Consider the following 15,455-nt stretch of genomic DNA (forward strand, 5'->3'; position numbering starts at 1 on the left):
TTACCTAACCATTTTTCAAAAAAAAAAGAATATTTAATTTTTATTATCATACTATTTAATGATTTAGTAATAATAAATACTTACCAAATGTAGATGAAAAAAAATAATACAAAGCCTATGCTGTTAAAAAAAAAATTTTGTTTACTGGAAAATAAATAGACATTTGAAGAAGTTTGGAAAAAAAGAAAAATATATATTTACAATTAAATATTTACATAAATAATGTAAAATTTTGTATAGCTTAAAAATTTAATATTGTAATATGAATCAAAAAAATTCTAATTAAAACAATTGAATAATTTTTTTTTCTTTTCTCATTTATTAATTTTTTTTTTCTTAATTAATTGTCATACCACTTTGATTTTACTTGCAATGAGTTCACGAGTTTTTCCTTATAGCTATTGACAAGTTTAGCAAAATTTTTCTCATCTGAATTTACTTTTTTCTTTCCTTGTTTTGGCTGCAAAAAAAAAAAAAATGTGACAATTTAAAAGTTTAAAAATCAAAAGAAAATTATCATTTTAAAAAAAAATAATAACAACTGACCTTAATTTCTTTTCTTGATTGAGCTTCATTTTGTTTTTTCTGCTTCAAAAACTTTGTCATTTTCGATTGTTTCTTTTTATTTTTTATTAGATCCTTATATAATTCTGCTTGTTTTTCAACTTTAAATGTTGGCTTTCCTTTAACTTTCGTTGGTTGACTCATAATTCCCTGATAAGAATCAGTCTGAAAAGTAATTTGCAAAACAATTCTTAAATTAATTTATTTCTTAAGAATTCTTCTCATTAAATTAAATCGAAATTTTATTTATAACTTTAAATAGTCATTTTTTTTAATACAATTTGATTTATTTAAAACAATTTAATTGTATTAAAAAATGACCATTTTAAAAAACTATTAATAAAAAATATTGTTAAAAAATATTATTAATAAAATTTAAAAAAAGAAAATGGTACAATATTTAAATAAATAAATAAAAAAAGCCGAAATCTAAAAAAAATACTAACCGTATTTTTGAACTTTTGTTCTTTTTCAATTTTTGTACGCTTTCTCGGTGGTCCTTCGGGTTTTTCTTTATTTCCCGTCCAAAGAGGATTATTTTCACGACTTTTATTGAATCGTTTCTGTTTTGCATTAACAATTATACGATTTTCTATCGAAAAAGCAACAATTGGCCTCTACAAATTCATGTAATAATTATCAAAAAATTTTACATTATAAAATAAAGAATAAAATAAATTAAAAAATAAAAAATTTACACAATAAATTAATAATAAATAAATATTATTTTATATTAAAAAATAATACTTAAGTAATAAAATCAATAATACAGAAAGGTAAAAAAAAAATTTAAAGTAAAAATAAAAATTCAGACATAAAAATAGAAACACAAAAATAGAAAATAGAAACAATATAACAAAAAAAAAAAAATAAATATTGTAAAATTAGAAAATATTCCCTAACAATTTTTTTTTAAATGGTAATTTATAAAAATAAGAAATAAAAACCTTGTGCTTTGAAAAAATATTTGGATTATTATTAATGCTTCTTAAAGCTTTCAAAGCATTTTCATGTTGAGTGAATGAGACAAAACCATATTCTTTTGATTCTCCAATTCCATTTGCATCTGGTTTTCTTAAATTTCTCATGACTCGCGCCTAAAAAATTGTTTTTTTTTTAATCAATTATTATTTTTCTGCTCTTTTCAATGTTTTTTTTTCAATGCATTAGAAAAAAAATAATAAAATTGAAAAATTTACTTCAGTTATGACTGCATTTGGTCCAGAGTGTTTTTTGAAAATTTCCCTTAATTGTGAATCATTCATTGTTGGCGGTAAATTTTGTACAACAAGACGAATTCTCGATACAAACATATTTAAATTGCGTAAAATTTGCGATTTCCATCGTTCAAGTTGTAAACGTTTCTCAATATCTTGAGCCGATACACCGACTGCCGCCGGATGACGAGCAAGAATTACTGAATAAAAAAAAAAAACGAACATTATTTTCAATTGTAAAATAAAAAAAAAAAAATAATAAGCAGTCAAAGAAGTAGACGCATATTTTTTTTAAATACTCTTTAACAAATAATAATAATCCGTGCGATAGACATAAATTTTAAAAATATAAAAAAAAGGTTTAAATACCTCCTTCTTTGACTAGATACAAATTTCTCGAGTCCTTGACTTTTTCTGATTTTGAATTCTTTCTTTCAGCCACTTCATTTTTATGAAGCGCACGATGTGGATCTAAAATTTGATCAAAAATCTTCAATTCTGTTCCAGCTGTTAAACATTTTTCAGCGTCTTCAACATTCTAAAAAAATTAAACGAAACAAAAAATCAAAAATATTTCTTATTATTTATACTTATAAAATTACTATTTTCATCAATTCTTTTTGATATTTTTACTATATTTTTTTCAAAAAGTATTTAAACTTGAATAACTTACAAGAAAAATAAATGAAAAAAAAAATTTTCTATATTAAATAAATACATATTTTTATTTATAAGTAAATAAATAAAAAATAACCTGGAATTTGACAAAAGCTGTTCCTTTCGAATGTTCCGTTAATGGATCAACGCAAACTAAAGCATAAAAAACGGGTCCAAATTGTTCCATGCAATATTTTAAATCCTCATTTTTTGCTTGAAATGGGACATTTTTCAAAAAAACCGTTTTTCCCTCACTGACATCATTAGAAACTCTACGTGGTCTCGAATCATCATTTTCTTCTTCTTCGATTTTAAATTTTTTCTCATCTTTTTCCTCATCATCATCATCGTCATCTTCATCCTCCTCCTCCTCATCTTCCTCTTCTTCTTCTTCCTCTGCATCTTCATCATCACTTTTTTCACTCTTCACTGAAGATTCATCTTCATCTTCACTTTTTATCATTTTTTCCTCATCATCAGATTCTATTTCTTCTTTTATTTCAATAACAGAAACGTCATTTCCAATTTCCGTCTCAGTTTCCTTATCGTCGGTGATGTCAATTTCCTCATGCTTCACTTCCTTTGGTGTATTAAATTTACTCTTGGGTACTGCCCAATCAACGACAACTTCCCTATCGAGAAGTGGTTTTAAATTTAAATAATGAATGGCTTGCGCTGCACTTTGTACGCGTTCAAATTGTACAAATGCACAGCCAACTGGTGTTCCATTGGATTTTTTCAAAATTTGAACATCCTCAACGTTACCGTATTTTGAGAAAAGATTTTTTATATTCTCCTCTGTGGCCTGTGTTAAAAAATATTTTTTTAATCATGACAATAATAATAATAATAATATTTATAATACCATACATTGTTTTTTATTAACATTTTCATGTTAATTTTAGTAAATTAATTTTAATAAATTAAAATTAAAAAATTAATTTTAATTATTTTTTTTTGATTAATTAATTACAATACCTGAAAATTAGTTTTTTAAACTTATTTTTAAATTAATTTATTAATTACCTTAAATGACAAATTTCGAACGACAATTCGCGCTCGTTTCTTTTGTTTTTGAACTTTGTGTAATTTTCTATCTTCTGCTTTTGAGAGATTTTCTTTTTTCTTACGTTTTTTTGATTTCACCGTTTCCTCGTCTACTTCATTTTTATTTTTCTCTTCATCTTCTTGATCCTCATTTATTTTCTCATTATTTTCTAATTTTTTATCAGATTCTTCCTCATTTTTCACTTTTTCGTAATATTTTTCCTTTGATATTGCCCAATCACTGCTTATTGGTCGTCCTTTAATTAATAAAAAAAAGAAAGAAAAAAAAATTTATTTTCAAATAAATCTCAAAATTAATTAATTTTTTTTTCTCTACATAAAATATACGCAATAATTGAAATATTTTTTTAATTATAATTAAATGTAACAAATAATTATTATTATTGTTATTGAAATATAATTATATTTCAAAAAAAAAAAATATATAATTTTTAAAAAACAAATAACATTCGGATTTTGAAATTAATAAGAAAAAAAGTAAAATAAATTTAGAAAATTATTAAATACCTAAAAATTCTTGTTTATTGGTTTGAAAAATAGCTTTCGATGCGTCTGTTACTTTTTTAAATTGAACAAAACCACAACCCACTGGTTTTCCATCTGGACGTCGAAGTAAATTGATTTCTTCAATTTCGCCAAAGGGTTCATAAAGACGTCTAACATCGGCTTCTGTTATCTATATAATTTGATAAATTTCAATAGTTAAAAAAAAATTAACACAACAAATAATAAATAAATATAATTATATTTAATAATTAACAAAAATTATATTTACAAATATTGTATTAAAAAAATTATATTTACAAAAATTATAATTACAAAAATTATATTCACAAAAATACAAAAACAGGGACGAAAATTATATTCGTAAAAATAGGGACAAAAATTAAATTTGAAAAAATAACTTTACTTATTTGAAAAATTTCTTTTTAAAAAAAACTTACACTGAACGCTTGATTGATAAGTTAAAAATTTGTTTAATTAAAATATTACTACGATTTTGAACAAATAAATAAATATAATAAAAAAATACAAAATAATTTAAAAATAAAGAATTTTTTAACTAATTATTAGTTTTAGTATAGGAAAATAAAGTATTCAAAACCTTTTTTTTTCGTTTTCTTTTATTTTTAGTTATTTTTTCTTTTTTTAAAGAATTCCATAAACCTTTTTTTTGTCACTAAAATTCCTCAGTATTTCTCCATAAGTTAAATAATTTTTTTTTCTTCCTTTTTTTCGACATTTTTTTCTTTTTTAACGAAAAAAATTACGAAAATTTCATTTTTTTTTAAAAGAAAATATTAAAATTAAATTTAAAACACACCTTGAATGAAAGATTACGAATAACGATTCTTCCTTTTTTATTCTGCACTTGAATATTTTCACTTTCTGTTTTTGTTGATTTTCCCAATCGTTTTTTTTTATTTCGATATGACCAAGATAATTTCTTTTTACCTTTAGAATCTTTTCCTGGGTAAAAAAAAAAAGAATTTCTTTTCTCAAATTAAAATTCATATTTTTAATTTAACAAAAATTATTAGGTTCCACGTGAAGAAAATAAATAAAATTTATAAGAAAATTTTTTAATTCAAATTTTACAATAAAAATAATAAATATTTTTTTAAAAATCATATTTTTAATAACAAATTATTATTAGAAAAACATTAAAATATAAAATTATTGAAAATTTTTAACATTAATAAAAGCAAATTAAAAAAAAAATAGTAGAAATTTTATTTATAGTCAAAATAATTAAAAATCGTAAATGAAATTAAAAAAAAGTATTTAAAATATTTCTTTTACTTTAAAAATAGGTTTAAAAAGACTAAAAATTTAAAATTTATAGTCAAAATAATTAAAATCGTCAACAAAATTCAAGGTTTTGAATTTTATGAGAAAAAAAAATGTAACGAAAAATAGCAATAAAGTTTAAAATTTTTTAAAAATTATATAAATACCTTGATGTGGTTTTCCCATTGTTACTAATTCAGTAAATATTAGTATTTAACAAAGGCAATTACTATATTTTTAACGTCACTAAAATATTTACATGTGCGAATCTTGCGTAAATTTCTTTTTTTTTTGAGGTTAGATTGTCAGGCAAAAACAAAAAAGAAACACAAAGTATTTTTTTTTTTTTTGCTAATTTTTAATTGGAAAAATATTTGTACTACCGTTTATTATACTCATATTAATAAACAATTTTTTATATATTTTAAAATTTACATACTTATATATATCAACAAAAATTAACATGTGATCGCTCTGTAACAGAATTGGATCATTAAAAATCGAATACGTACAAAGTTGCGAAAAAAAGTGTTACTAAATTTCGGATGTTCTACTCTTTACATCTACAATTTACGTTTATTTACATGTCATACGTGACTTACGGACATACGTTACGGATATACGTTCCCAACTTTGGGTTTTTGATAAAACCTGTTTATTTCATAATTCATGGTTTATTCGTCCGTTGATAGGTTGTTTTGAAAAAAGAATTTTGAAATTTTGTTTACCATTTAATTGCATTTTTTTTTATCTTTGACAATAAAATTGTTCTTATATTATATTTAGTGTTCATATAAAGTTGAAGTTGATTAAATATTAATGTTATTCAGTTAGTGAAATTAATTACATAGGATAATGTATTTTCGGAGTTCTTTGAGTTGACAAAGGTAAGTTAACCTCAAAATATTTATCACGCGTGATTTAATATACACAATTGTTTTTTTTTTCTTTGACTAAAACAAAAATTAGTACAATTTAACATTCAAATGATAATAATATAACTAATTATTTTTTGACATAGTTTATTTTATATATTTTTTTATTTCCCTCAACAATAAGTATCAAAATAAAAATAAATTCTTTCGAAATTACAATTTTTTTTCATTAAAAATTTAATTATTACATTGAAAATTTAATAATAATTTTTTTTTTAAATTTTAAATTAAATTATAAATTAATTAAATTACAAATAAATAAAAAGAGAAATATTTTTCTTTTTTTGAAAAGTTTTTTTACGAGACAATTTTTTCTCAGAAATGAATTTTCAGAAATAATTTTAAATTAGCAGCAAAAAAGAAAGAAAAACGAAAATCATTTTTCCAAATATAAATAATTCAGGACAATATTTTATTTTACCAACAAATTTTAGTTATAAAGAAATTTTTATTTTAAATAAAATATAAATTTTAATAAAAATCCATTTTTTTCTTTAAAAAAAAAATTGAATTCAATTATTATTTAATACTATTTTTATTATTTATTTATTTAGGGTATTATTATTTTTTTTATTAGGTATATTATTATTATTATTTTATTTTTATTATTTTTTATTTATTTTCTTTTGTTAGGTCTAGAAATTATTTCGAAAAAAAAACAAACAAGAATATAAATTTTATTGAAAATTTAATTATTTGTTTTCTGAATAAAAAATTGAAAATTCAATTTTCTTTTTTTCTATTTGTTGAGAATAGAAATTATTTAGAAAAAAAAGAAGAATTTTTATTGAAAATTGATTTATTTTTTTTTCTGGATAAAAAAAATGAAAATTTAACTTAATTTTTTTTTCTTTTCTTGAGAATATAAAAATTACCTATTGAGGGAAAAAATCGAAGAAGAATGAAAATTTAATTTGTAAGATTTAATTCTTTTTTTTCTCAATAGAAAATTGAAAATTCAATTATTTAATTTTTTTTTCTTTTCTTTTATTGAGAATAGAAATTATTTAGGGGATAAAAAAGCAAAAAAAAAAAAAAAATACGAAAAAAAAAATGGCGAGCACAGGAGAAGAAAATATTTCCTGGAGAGAGCCAACAATTAGAGGAAGTTTTAGTAGTTCTTCAAGTAATTTATCACAAGGAACATCACAATTATCCCATCAATCAACATCATCGGCTGAAACACTTCTCTCATTGGACAATACAATATTAAATAATTTTTTTGAATCCGATGAAGTGGAAAATAATTTAACACAAACGAAATTTTCACAATCTTACAATAATAATCAAAGCAATTGTAGTCCATTGTTAAAACGAAGAAAAAGTGATAACAATGATGAGACACATGAAAATACATTAAATGTCGATCATCCTGAATTTGAAATACTTTCAGTATTAAATAGTTCATTTCTTCATGAAATGTCGTCTAATTTTGGCCGCAATCAAATTGACAGTCAATTGGATAATTCATTTTATGGATTACCACAAAAAATGAAATATTTGGTTCAAAAATATAAGGGAATCGATGAACTTTATGGTAAATTACATTTTTTTCTGTCTATTTTGCAAAAAAAAAAAAAAAAAAAAAAACAGAAAATAAACTAAAAGGTCAATTCATTTTATTTTTCCAAAAGTCGTTGATTATTTTTTTAAAAAAATTTTTTTATATAATTTCACGATAGCCACAAATTAAATTAGGTTTCAAAATTATCCAAATTTCAATTTGCCAAAATTTTAATTAATTTTTAATTTCAAATTATACGAATTTGAATTTGTCCAAATTTTAATTGATTTTCAGTTTAAAATTTTCCAAATTGAAATTTGTCCAAATTTTAATTATTCAAAGTTTAAAATTTATACAAATTTGAATTTTTATTGATTTAAATTTCAATTTATTCAAAATTTTATTGATTTATATGTTTCAAATTATCTGAATTTCAATTAATTTTTAGTTTTAAATTATACAAATTTCAATTTAACGAAATTTCAAATTAACTTAAGTTTCAATTTATTCAAATTTTAATTTATTTTCAATTTCTAAATATTCGAATTTTCATTTGTCCAAATTTTAATTTCCCGCAGTTTAAAATTTTCCGAATATCAATTTATCCAAATTTTAATTGATTAATTAATTAATTAATTTTCAGTTTCAAATTATGCAAATTTTAATTTATCGAAATTTTAAATTAACTTAAGTTTCAAATTATTCAAATTTTAATTTATTTAAGTTTCCAATTATCCGAATTTTAATTTGTCCAAATTTTAATTTCCCGCAGTTTTTAAAATTTTCCGAATTTCAATTTGTCTAAATTTTAATTACCCTAATTGTTTTTTTTATTTTTTTTTTATTACAAATGTTTACAGTTTTCAAATTTTTTTCTTTCCTCGTTACCCATGTTTCAAATTAAAATACCAAAGTAAATATAAATAATTCTTATCAAATAATTTTGCTAAAAATTGAATTATATCGAAAATAATAATTATAAAATTTTTCTTGAATATAGAACGCAACGACTTTAGATGAAATAAAATTGAAATGAAAATCCAATGACAAATGAAATTAAAATCATTAATTTATGAATTTATTGTTATTTGTAAATAATGAATATCATTTATACAGCTTGGCAACAAGAATGTCTCAATTTAGAAGCGATAAAAAAAAGAAAGAATTTAATTTATTCCCTCCCAACAAGTGGGGGAAAAACTTTAGTTGCTGAAATTTTAATGCTGAGAGAAATTGTCCGCAATAAGAAAAATGTTATATTTATTCTTCCCTACGTTGCTATAGTTCAAGAGAAGGTAATTTCTCAAAATAAAAAAAAAATTATTTTATTTAAAAATTTTTTTATGATTTTAATATTAAATTACTGTTTTTTTCATTAAATGATTTTTTTTTTTTTAATCAAATTTAGGTTCAGGCAATGGCACCATTTGCAATTGATATGGGTTTTTTGGTTGAAGAATACGCAGGTGGAAAAGGAGAATATCCTATTAAAAAACGTAGACATAAGAATAGTATTTTTATATGTACAATAGAAAAAGCTTTAGGTGTTGTTAATTTTTTAATTGAAGAAAATCGTTTCGATGAGGTAAATAATTTTTACTTGATTTTATTTTGTTTTTTGCTTTTATATTTCATTGTAGAAACATTTTTTTTCCTTTTCTCTTTAAAAATTGTTTCGCAATTTTTTTTTTTTTTTTTAAATAATTTTTTTCTTTAAATTATTTTAGATATTTTGAAATTTATTTTTTTTATAAAATAATTGTTTTAGATTTCAAAAAAAAAAAAAAATGTTTTCTATTTTTAAAAATTTCTTCTATGTTTTTAATTTATTTTTTATTCTACTTTCTATTTATTTTCTCATTTTTAGTTAATTATTAATAAAAAAATTAGAATTGTTTCTCAAATAATTTTTTAATTTTTCATTTATGGAAAATGTTTTTATTAGATTGGAACTGTCGTTGTTGATGAATTACATTTACTTGGTGAAGGTGGAGGCAGAGGTGCAACATTAGAGGGTTTATTAACAAAAATTATGTTTGTTAATGGTAATTTTAATAATTTATAATTTATTTATTAATTGATAAAACTGAAAGTTTTTATTTAATTAAAACTATTTCAAGTTATTTAATTTAATATTATTATCAGTTATTACTTTTTTTATTATTATTTTTATAGTTTTATAATTAATTTAAAATTCATAATTAATATTAATATAAATTTTCAATTAAAGTTAATAATATTTCTAATTAAAATGTATTTGTACCTATAATAACTATTAAATTTTCCTCTTTGTATTAAGAAAATATTCACATTATTGGAATGAGTGCAACGATTGGAAATTCAGAGGAAGTAGCAAAATTTTTAAACGCTGATTTATATGAAGATAATTTTCGACCTGTAAAAATTCAAGAATATGTGAAATGTAATTCAGAAATATGTAAAATTGATAAGAAAACAGAGGAAATTTTCATTGACAAAGAAGTTAAAAACTATCCAGTAAGTTTAAATTAATTTATTTTCTTTTATTTATTAATTTTATGATTCAATTTATTTTATTTCTAATTAAATTTACTATTCAATGAATAAAGTAATTAATTTATTTCATTGTAATAGTTCAAAAAAAAATCTACTAAACAAAAATTCGTTTCTTTCTCTTTTTTACAAATTCGATTTTTTTTTTTGTATAAAAAATTTTCCTTTACAGTATTATACACGTGAGGCATTGACAATTGATCCCGATTGTCTCGGTGGTTTAGTTATGGAAATAGTGCCAAAAGATTCATGTTTAATATTTTGTTCAAATCGTAAGAGTTGTGAAAATGTTGCAAAATTATTGACAAAAGTTTTGTTCAGGTACAATTATTATTTTTAATTATCTAAACTTGTCTTTTTCTTTTTATAATAAAAAAAAATTAAAAACTAAAAAAAAACAAAATGTAAATTAATTTTTAAAGTTTAAAAAATTGCACAAAAAAAAATTTTGAATTTAATAAAAATAAAAATTTATTTAAAAATAGAAATTTTTGGAAAATCTTTTAATTTATTGATAAAATGAAATTAAAGAAGGATAAATAATTTGAATTTAAAATATTATAGAAATTTGCTAGAACATAATAAGGAGTCGAAAATATATTTAGAATCCTCTTTGACAAATGAGGGAACACTTTGTCCAATTTTAAGAAGAACAATAAAATATGGAATTGCTTATCATCATTCGGGTCTCACTGCAGAGGAGAGAAAATTAATTGAAGATGCATTTAAAGATGGAACATTGTGCGTTATTTGTTGTACTTCAACATTAGCAGCTGGAGTCAATTTACCAGCAAGAAGAGTTTGTTTTGTTTTTATTTCAATTTTTTAAATTTCTCCCTTTTTCGAATTGAAATATTTTCTTTTTCTAGTATTCAACTTTTTTTTTTTTTTTTTTAATAAACGGAAAGTAATCATTAATAAATTTCTAAATAAATAAATAATTACTATTAAATGAAAATAATAATAATTCATAATTTCAGGTATTATTAAGATCTCCTTACATTGGAACGGAATTTTTAAACACAAGTCGATATAAACAAATGATTGGCAGAGCTGGACGCGCCGGAATGAATGAAATTGGAGAAAGTATTTTGATTTGTAAACCGGAAGATATTCCAAGGGTAATAAACAAAAAAAAAATTTTTTTCTTTTATATAACAGAACAATAATGTAGAATTTTATTTTTTCTTACAAGTTTTTTAAAAAAAAATATCAAAGGATACAATTTTAAAAATGAGATTTTAATCTTTAAATTGACAAAAAAAAATTTATTTCTCAGTAATTTTTGGCAATTTTCAAAAATTTAATTTAAAAAATCAGATTTAAAATCGAAATTTTTTTAAAGTTACTTTTCTTTAGCTCTGTTTTTTTTTTGTTATTTACAGATAAGAACACTAGTGACGGCAAAAATAGACGATGTTTTAAGTTCACTTCACACTGAACAAGATCGTGGTCTCAATAATTTAATATTGAGTTCTGTATTATTAAATATAGCAAAAACAAAAGCCAAATTAAAATTGTTAATTAACAGAACACTAATGAAATTACAAGAGGCACGATTATCCATTAATGTTGAGGAAATAATGGATAATGCAATATTTGCACTTTTAGAGAAAGGAATTTTAATTGTCATCAATGATAATGGAATAAATTCAAATTTAATGGAAAATAAAGTAATTTCCGATGTAACGGAGTTTGATTTAAGTCATTTGGGTAGAGCTGCGATGAAAGGTATTTTTTTTTTTTTTTTAGTTATCATTTTTCATTTTTAAATTGTTTAAAATTTACAAAATACATTTTGTTTCAAAAATTACGTTCATTCAATGGTTTTAATAAAAGTAAAAAATTAAAAATTTTATAAAAATTATATAAAAATTTTTGTAAAATTTATTTATTTAATCACAATGCAAAAATTATGAATTTTATTTTTAGCGTGTATCGATTTACCAGTTGCATACGATTTATATGAGGATTTAAAAGAAGCTCAAAGTCATATTATTCTTAATGATATTCTTCATCTTTTGTATTTAGTCACACCTTATGATTTAACGAAAATTATTCATCCTTCAGGATCAATTTATTCCGAAGTGGTAAAAGATAATAATAAATAAATACTTTTATTATGATAATTCCCGTGTGGAAAAAGCCACGATCTTGCCCTCAAGAGTTCGGGGCCCCCGGCGGGGGCCCATGAGGGCTGATCCATATGGCGAATCCATGAGGGGCACCGTAGGGGCCCCGCATGGATCGCCCTCATGATCGATTAGCAAAATTTTCTAAGTCCAAAAATCAAATATTTTTTTATCACCAAAAAATTAATGTTTATAATGATTCAGAACCACGAAAAACGCGTTTTTAATAAAAATATATTTACACTTTTTTGAAAATAACACTCACACTTATGGCAAAATAGATGAGGGCCACCGTAGGGGCCCGCATGGATCGCCCTCATGATCGATTAGCAAAATTTTCTAAGTCCAAAAATCAAATATTTTTTTATCAACAAAAAATGAATGTTTCCAATGATTCAAAACAACGAATAACGCGTTTTTAATAAAAATATATTTACACTTTTTTGAAAATTCGCCTGAGATGATTCATGATAATAATCATAAAGCATATAATTAATTATATTTTATAAATTGCATTTGATTGGAAAATATAATTTAATATCTTAACTTTAACTAAATGATGTTAAGCACTTTTCTTTGTTAGGTATTTTTGAAGTTTAAATAGCATCAAGAAGTTAGCATTCGTTTTGAAGTAGCGTACGTAGCGTAGTTGGTAAAGCGTTAGACTCATAGTCCGTAGGTCGTAGGTTCGATTCCCCCCATGCGTTAGATTTATTTATTTCTCAGGTTTGCGTTTAATCATTAATTCTATGTATGAATTAATTGAAAAATGAAAATATCCGTTAATAGTATGCATAAATTAAATATTTTTTAATTTTTTAATTAATTAATTTATTATTACTTTTAATTATATCCGACAGTTAATTAATTAGAACGTTAATTAATAAATTCAATTTGAGTAAGAATTTAATTTAAAATTGAATAATTATTAAATAAATATGTTATTTATTCATAACTTAAGCTTATTTATTATTAATTAACTTTTATTATTAATATTATTGATTAAAAAACATTATGGCAAACTTGAGGGCAAGATGAGGGCAAACGTGAGGGCCCATAAGGGCGCCCGTAGGGGCACCCTCATGGATCGCCCATGCGGGCGCCCTCATCGATGAGCATGTCGTTTCCATGAGGGGCCCCTATGGATCATCCATATGCGGCCCTCATGGCATGAGGGCGATCCATAAGGGCCCCCGCTGGGGGCCCACATCACTTTTCCACACGGGTTATTTATTATTAATATTAAAAGGTTTTCAATTTTTTTTTTATCGTTGCAAAAATTATTTATTTTTTTTTTACAATTATAATTTTTAATTTTCTATTTACTTAGATTTTTTTGTATTTAAAGGCTTTTTCCCTTTTTAGTTATTGAAATAAATTTAAATTATTTTACTTTATAGGTAATGAAATTAGATAAAGTTCAAATGAATATCGCAAGACGAATCGGAATTTCAGAGGCGAGCATTTGTAAATTAATGTCTGGATTATTACCCAAGGTAATGTAAAACTAATTTATCAATGTGATTTTAATCATTGCAGCGCTGAATAATAATTGTATTTTTTTTTTAAAATAATTTAGGACGTTCCTGAGAGAATTATTAAAAGATTTTATATAACTCTAATGTTACAAGAATTATGGCAGCAAAAATCAGTTTTTTACGTTGCTGAGAAATATCAAGTGAATCGTGGAACAATTCAATTTCTCCTAAATTCGGCAGCTAATTTTGCATCGTCCGTCGTTCGATTTTGTGATGTTTGTATAATTTTATTTTTTTTTCTGTACAGTTTTTTTTTTTTTTATTTTACTATAAATTGTATTTTTTTTTTTTTTTATTTAGAGTTTACCTGAATTTTGGGCAATAAAAGATTTAGTAATGACGTTTGGCAAAAAACTTGAGTATTGTTGTCCTGAAGAATTGGAACCTTTAATGCAACTGCCTTATGTTCAAGTGGTGAGTCAAATTTTAATTGTAATAAATAATTTATTATTAAGATTTATAATTTACAAAAAAAAACCAACTTTCATTAAATAATTAAATTAATTTGAAAATTACAATAATTAACTCTTGTTATTAAATTTAAATTTCCATTTTTCGTTTTAAGTTTTACTTTTAATTTTTATTTTAATTTTTAGTTTTAAATTTCAATTTTTCGTTTTAATTTTAATTTTAAATTTAAATAATTTTTGTGTTTGTTTTAATTTTTATTTGTAAGTTTTGGTTTTAATTTGTAATTTTAAAGTTTTAATTTTCAGCTTCAGTTTTAGTTTCAATTTTTTTCAATTTTCAGGTACGAGCTCGTCAATTTTATAAAGCGGGCTACAAAACAATAACATCAATTGCAAATGCAACGCCCCAAGAGCTCATAAATAATATCAAACATTTGCCGAAACAAACGGCATTTCAAATAATTGCCGCCGCCAACGTAAATGTCCTTAATGATAAAAAGTTACTATTTTTTCACTTAATTGGAAATGAAATTTAAATATTTATTCACTTATTTATTTATTATTTTTTTATTTATTTCTTCTTTTTTTATTATTTAGACAATGACTTTTTCTTTAATAATTATTTTATTTTTCAGCTCTTGATTGTTGAAATCATTGAAAGTTGTCGAGATAAAGCCGCAGAAGCACAAGAAGGATTAATTCCCAGAGCGGATCTTAGTTTTTTGCTCGATGATAGTTTTTAATTACATATTAGAAATAGTTAATTAAAAAAAAAAAAAATCTAACCCCAGGAATAGATTATTATTATTATTGTTACCAAAGACTGAATATTATTAATTAATGATAAAAGAAATTATTTTTTTTTTCAAAAATTATTTTCTTATATATTCATTGTAAATATCACTTGTTAATGAATATCACAGGAAAATAAAAAAAAAAATTTATAGAATTACAATTCAATTTATTTCTTTCATTTTCTGTAAATTTTCAATTTTTTTCGTACAAAATAAAAAAAATAGAATAAAAAATCAGTTATCAAAGTGAAAAAAAAATATATATATATATAAATGAAGTGAAAAATATTTTTTTGTCTACAAATAAAATTTT

At 22.1% G+C, this 15,455-nt stretch overlaps 2 protein-coding genes across 2 annotated transcripts; one reads left to right on the forward strand and one right to left on the reverse strand.

The window, feature by feature from the left end:
- Positions 1-172: 172 nt before the first annotated feature.
- On the reverse strand, positions 173-5,790 carry LOC127286780 (RNA-binding protein 28-like). The gene is made up of 11 exons (XM_051313356.1): positions 5,465-5,790; positions 4,831-4,976; positions 4,014-4,182; positions 3,465-3,742; positions 2,536-3,243; positions 2,151-2,319; positions 1,764-1,981; positions 1,512-1,661; positions 1,011-1,181; positions 547-729; positions 173-460 (listed from the first exon to the last, which is right to left on the reverse strand). Exons 1-11 carry the CDS (start codon positions 5,481-5,483, stop codon positions 341-343), a joined length of 2,331 nt encoding a protein of 776 aa, XP_051169313.1. The 5' UTR covers positions 5,484-5,790; the 3' UTR covers positions 173-340.
- Positions 5,791-5,968: 178 nt separating this feature from the next.
- LOC127286779 (helicase POLQ-like) lies at positions 5,969-15,297 on the forward strand. Its single transcript, XM_051313355.1, has 16 exons — positions 5,969-6,184; positions 7,233-7,769; positions 8,853-9,031; positions 9,145-9,321; positions 9,682-9,781; positions 10,036-10,232; positions 10,441-10,589; positions 10,833-11,067; positions 11,249-11,389; positions 11,654-11,999; positions 12,201-12,358; positions 13,801-13,896; positions 13,980-14,153; positions 14,239-14,352; positions 14,690-14,824; positions 14,984-15,297. The coding sequence occupies exons 2-16, from the start codon at positions 7,286-7,288 to the stop codon at positions 15,089-15,091; spliced, it is 2,793 nt and encodes a 930-aa protein (XP_051169312.1). The 5' UTR covers positions 5,969-6,184; positions 7,233-7,285; the 3' UTR covers positions 15,092-15,297.
- Positions 15,298-15,455: the final 158 nt, after the last annotated feature.

The sequence above is a fragment of the Leptopilina boulardi genome, unplaced genomic scaffold, assembly GCF_019393585.1.
Source record: "Leptopilina boulardi isolate dan_hultmark-lab unplaced genomic scaffold, ZJU_Lbou_2.1 LbouV2_362, whole genome shotgun sequence".
Lineage (NCBI taxonomy): Eukaryota > Metazoa > Arthropoda > Insecta > Hymenoptera > Figitidae > Leptopilina > Leptopilina boulardi.

Coding starts and splice junctions, on each gene's coding strand:
- LOC127286779 (XM_051313355.1), top strand. CDS start 7,286: ATGGCGAGCACAGGAGAAGAAAATATTTCCTGGAGAGAGCCAACAATT. Junction 7,770..8,852: donor GGGAATCGATGAACTTTATG/GTAAATTACATT, acceptor TCATTTATACAG/CTTGGCAACAAGAATGTCTC. Junction 14,353..14,689: donor AACTGCCTTATGTTCAAGTG/GTGAGTCAAATT, acceptor TTCAATTTTCAG/GTACGAGCTCGTCAATTTTA.
- LOC127286780 (XM_051313356.1), bottom strand. Junction 2,320..2,535: donor CAGCTTTTGTCAAATTCCAG/GTTATTTTTTAT, acceptor TAATTTTTTTAG/AATGTTGAAGACGCTGAAAA. Junction 730..1,010: donor AACAAAAGTTCAAAAATACG/GTTAGTATTTTT, acceptor ATTACTTTTCAG/ACTGATTCTTATCAGGGAAT.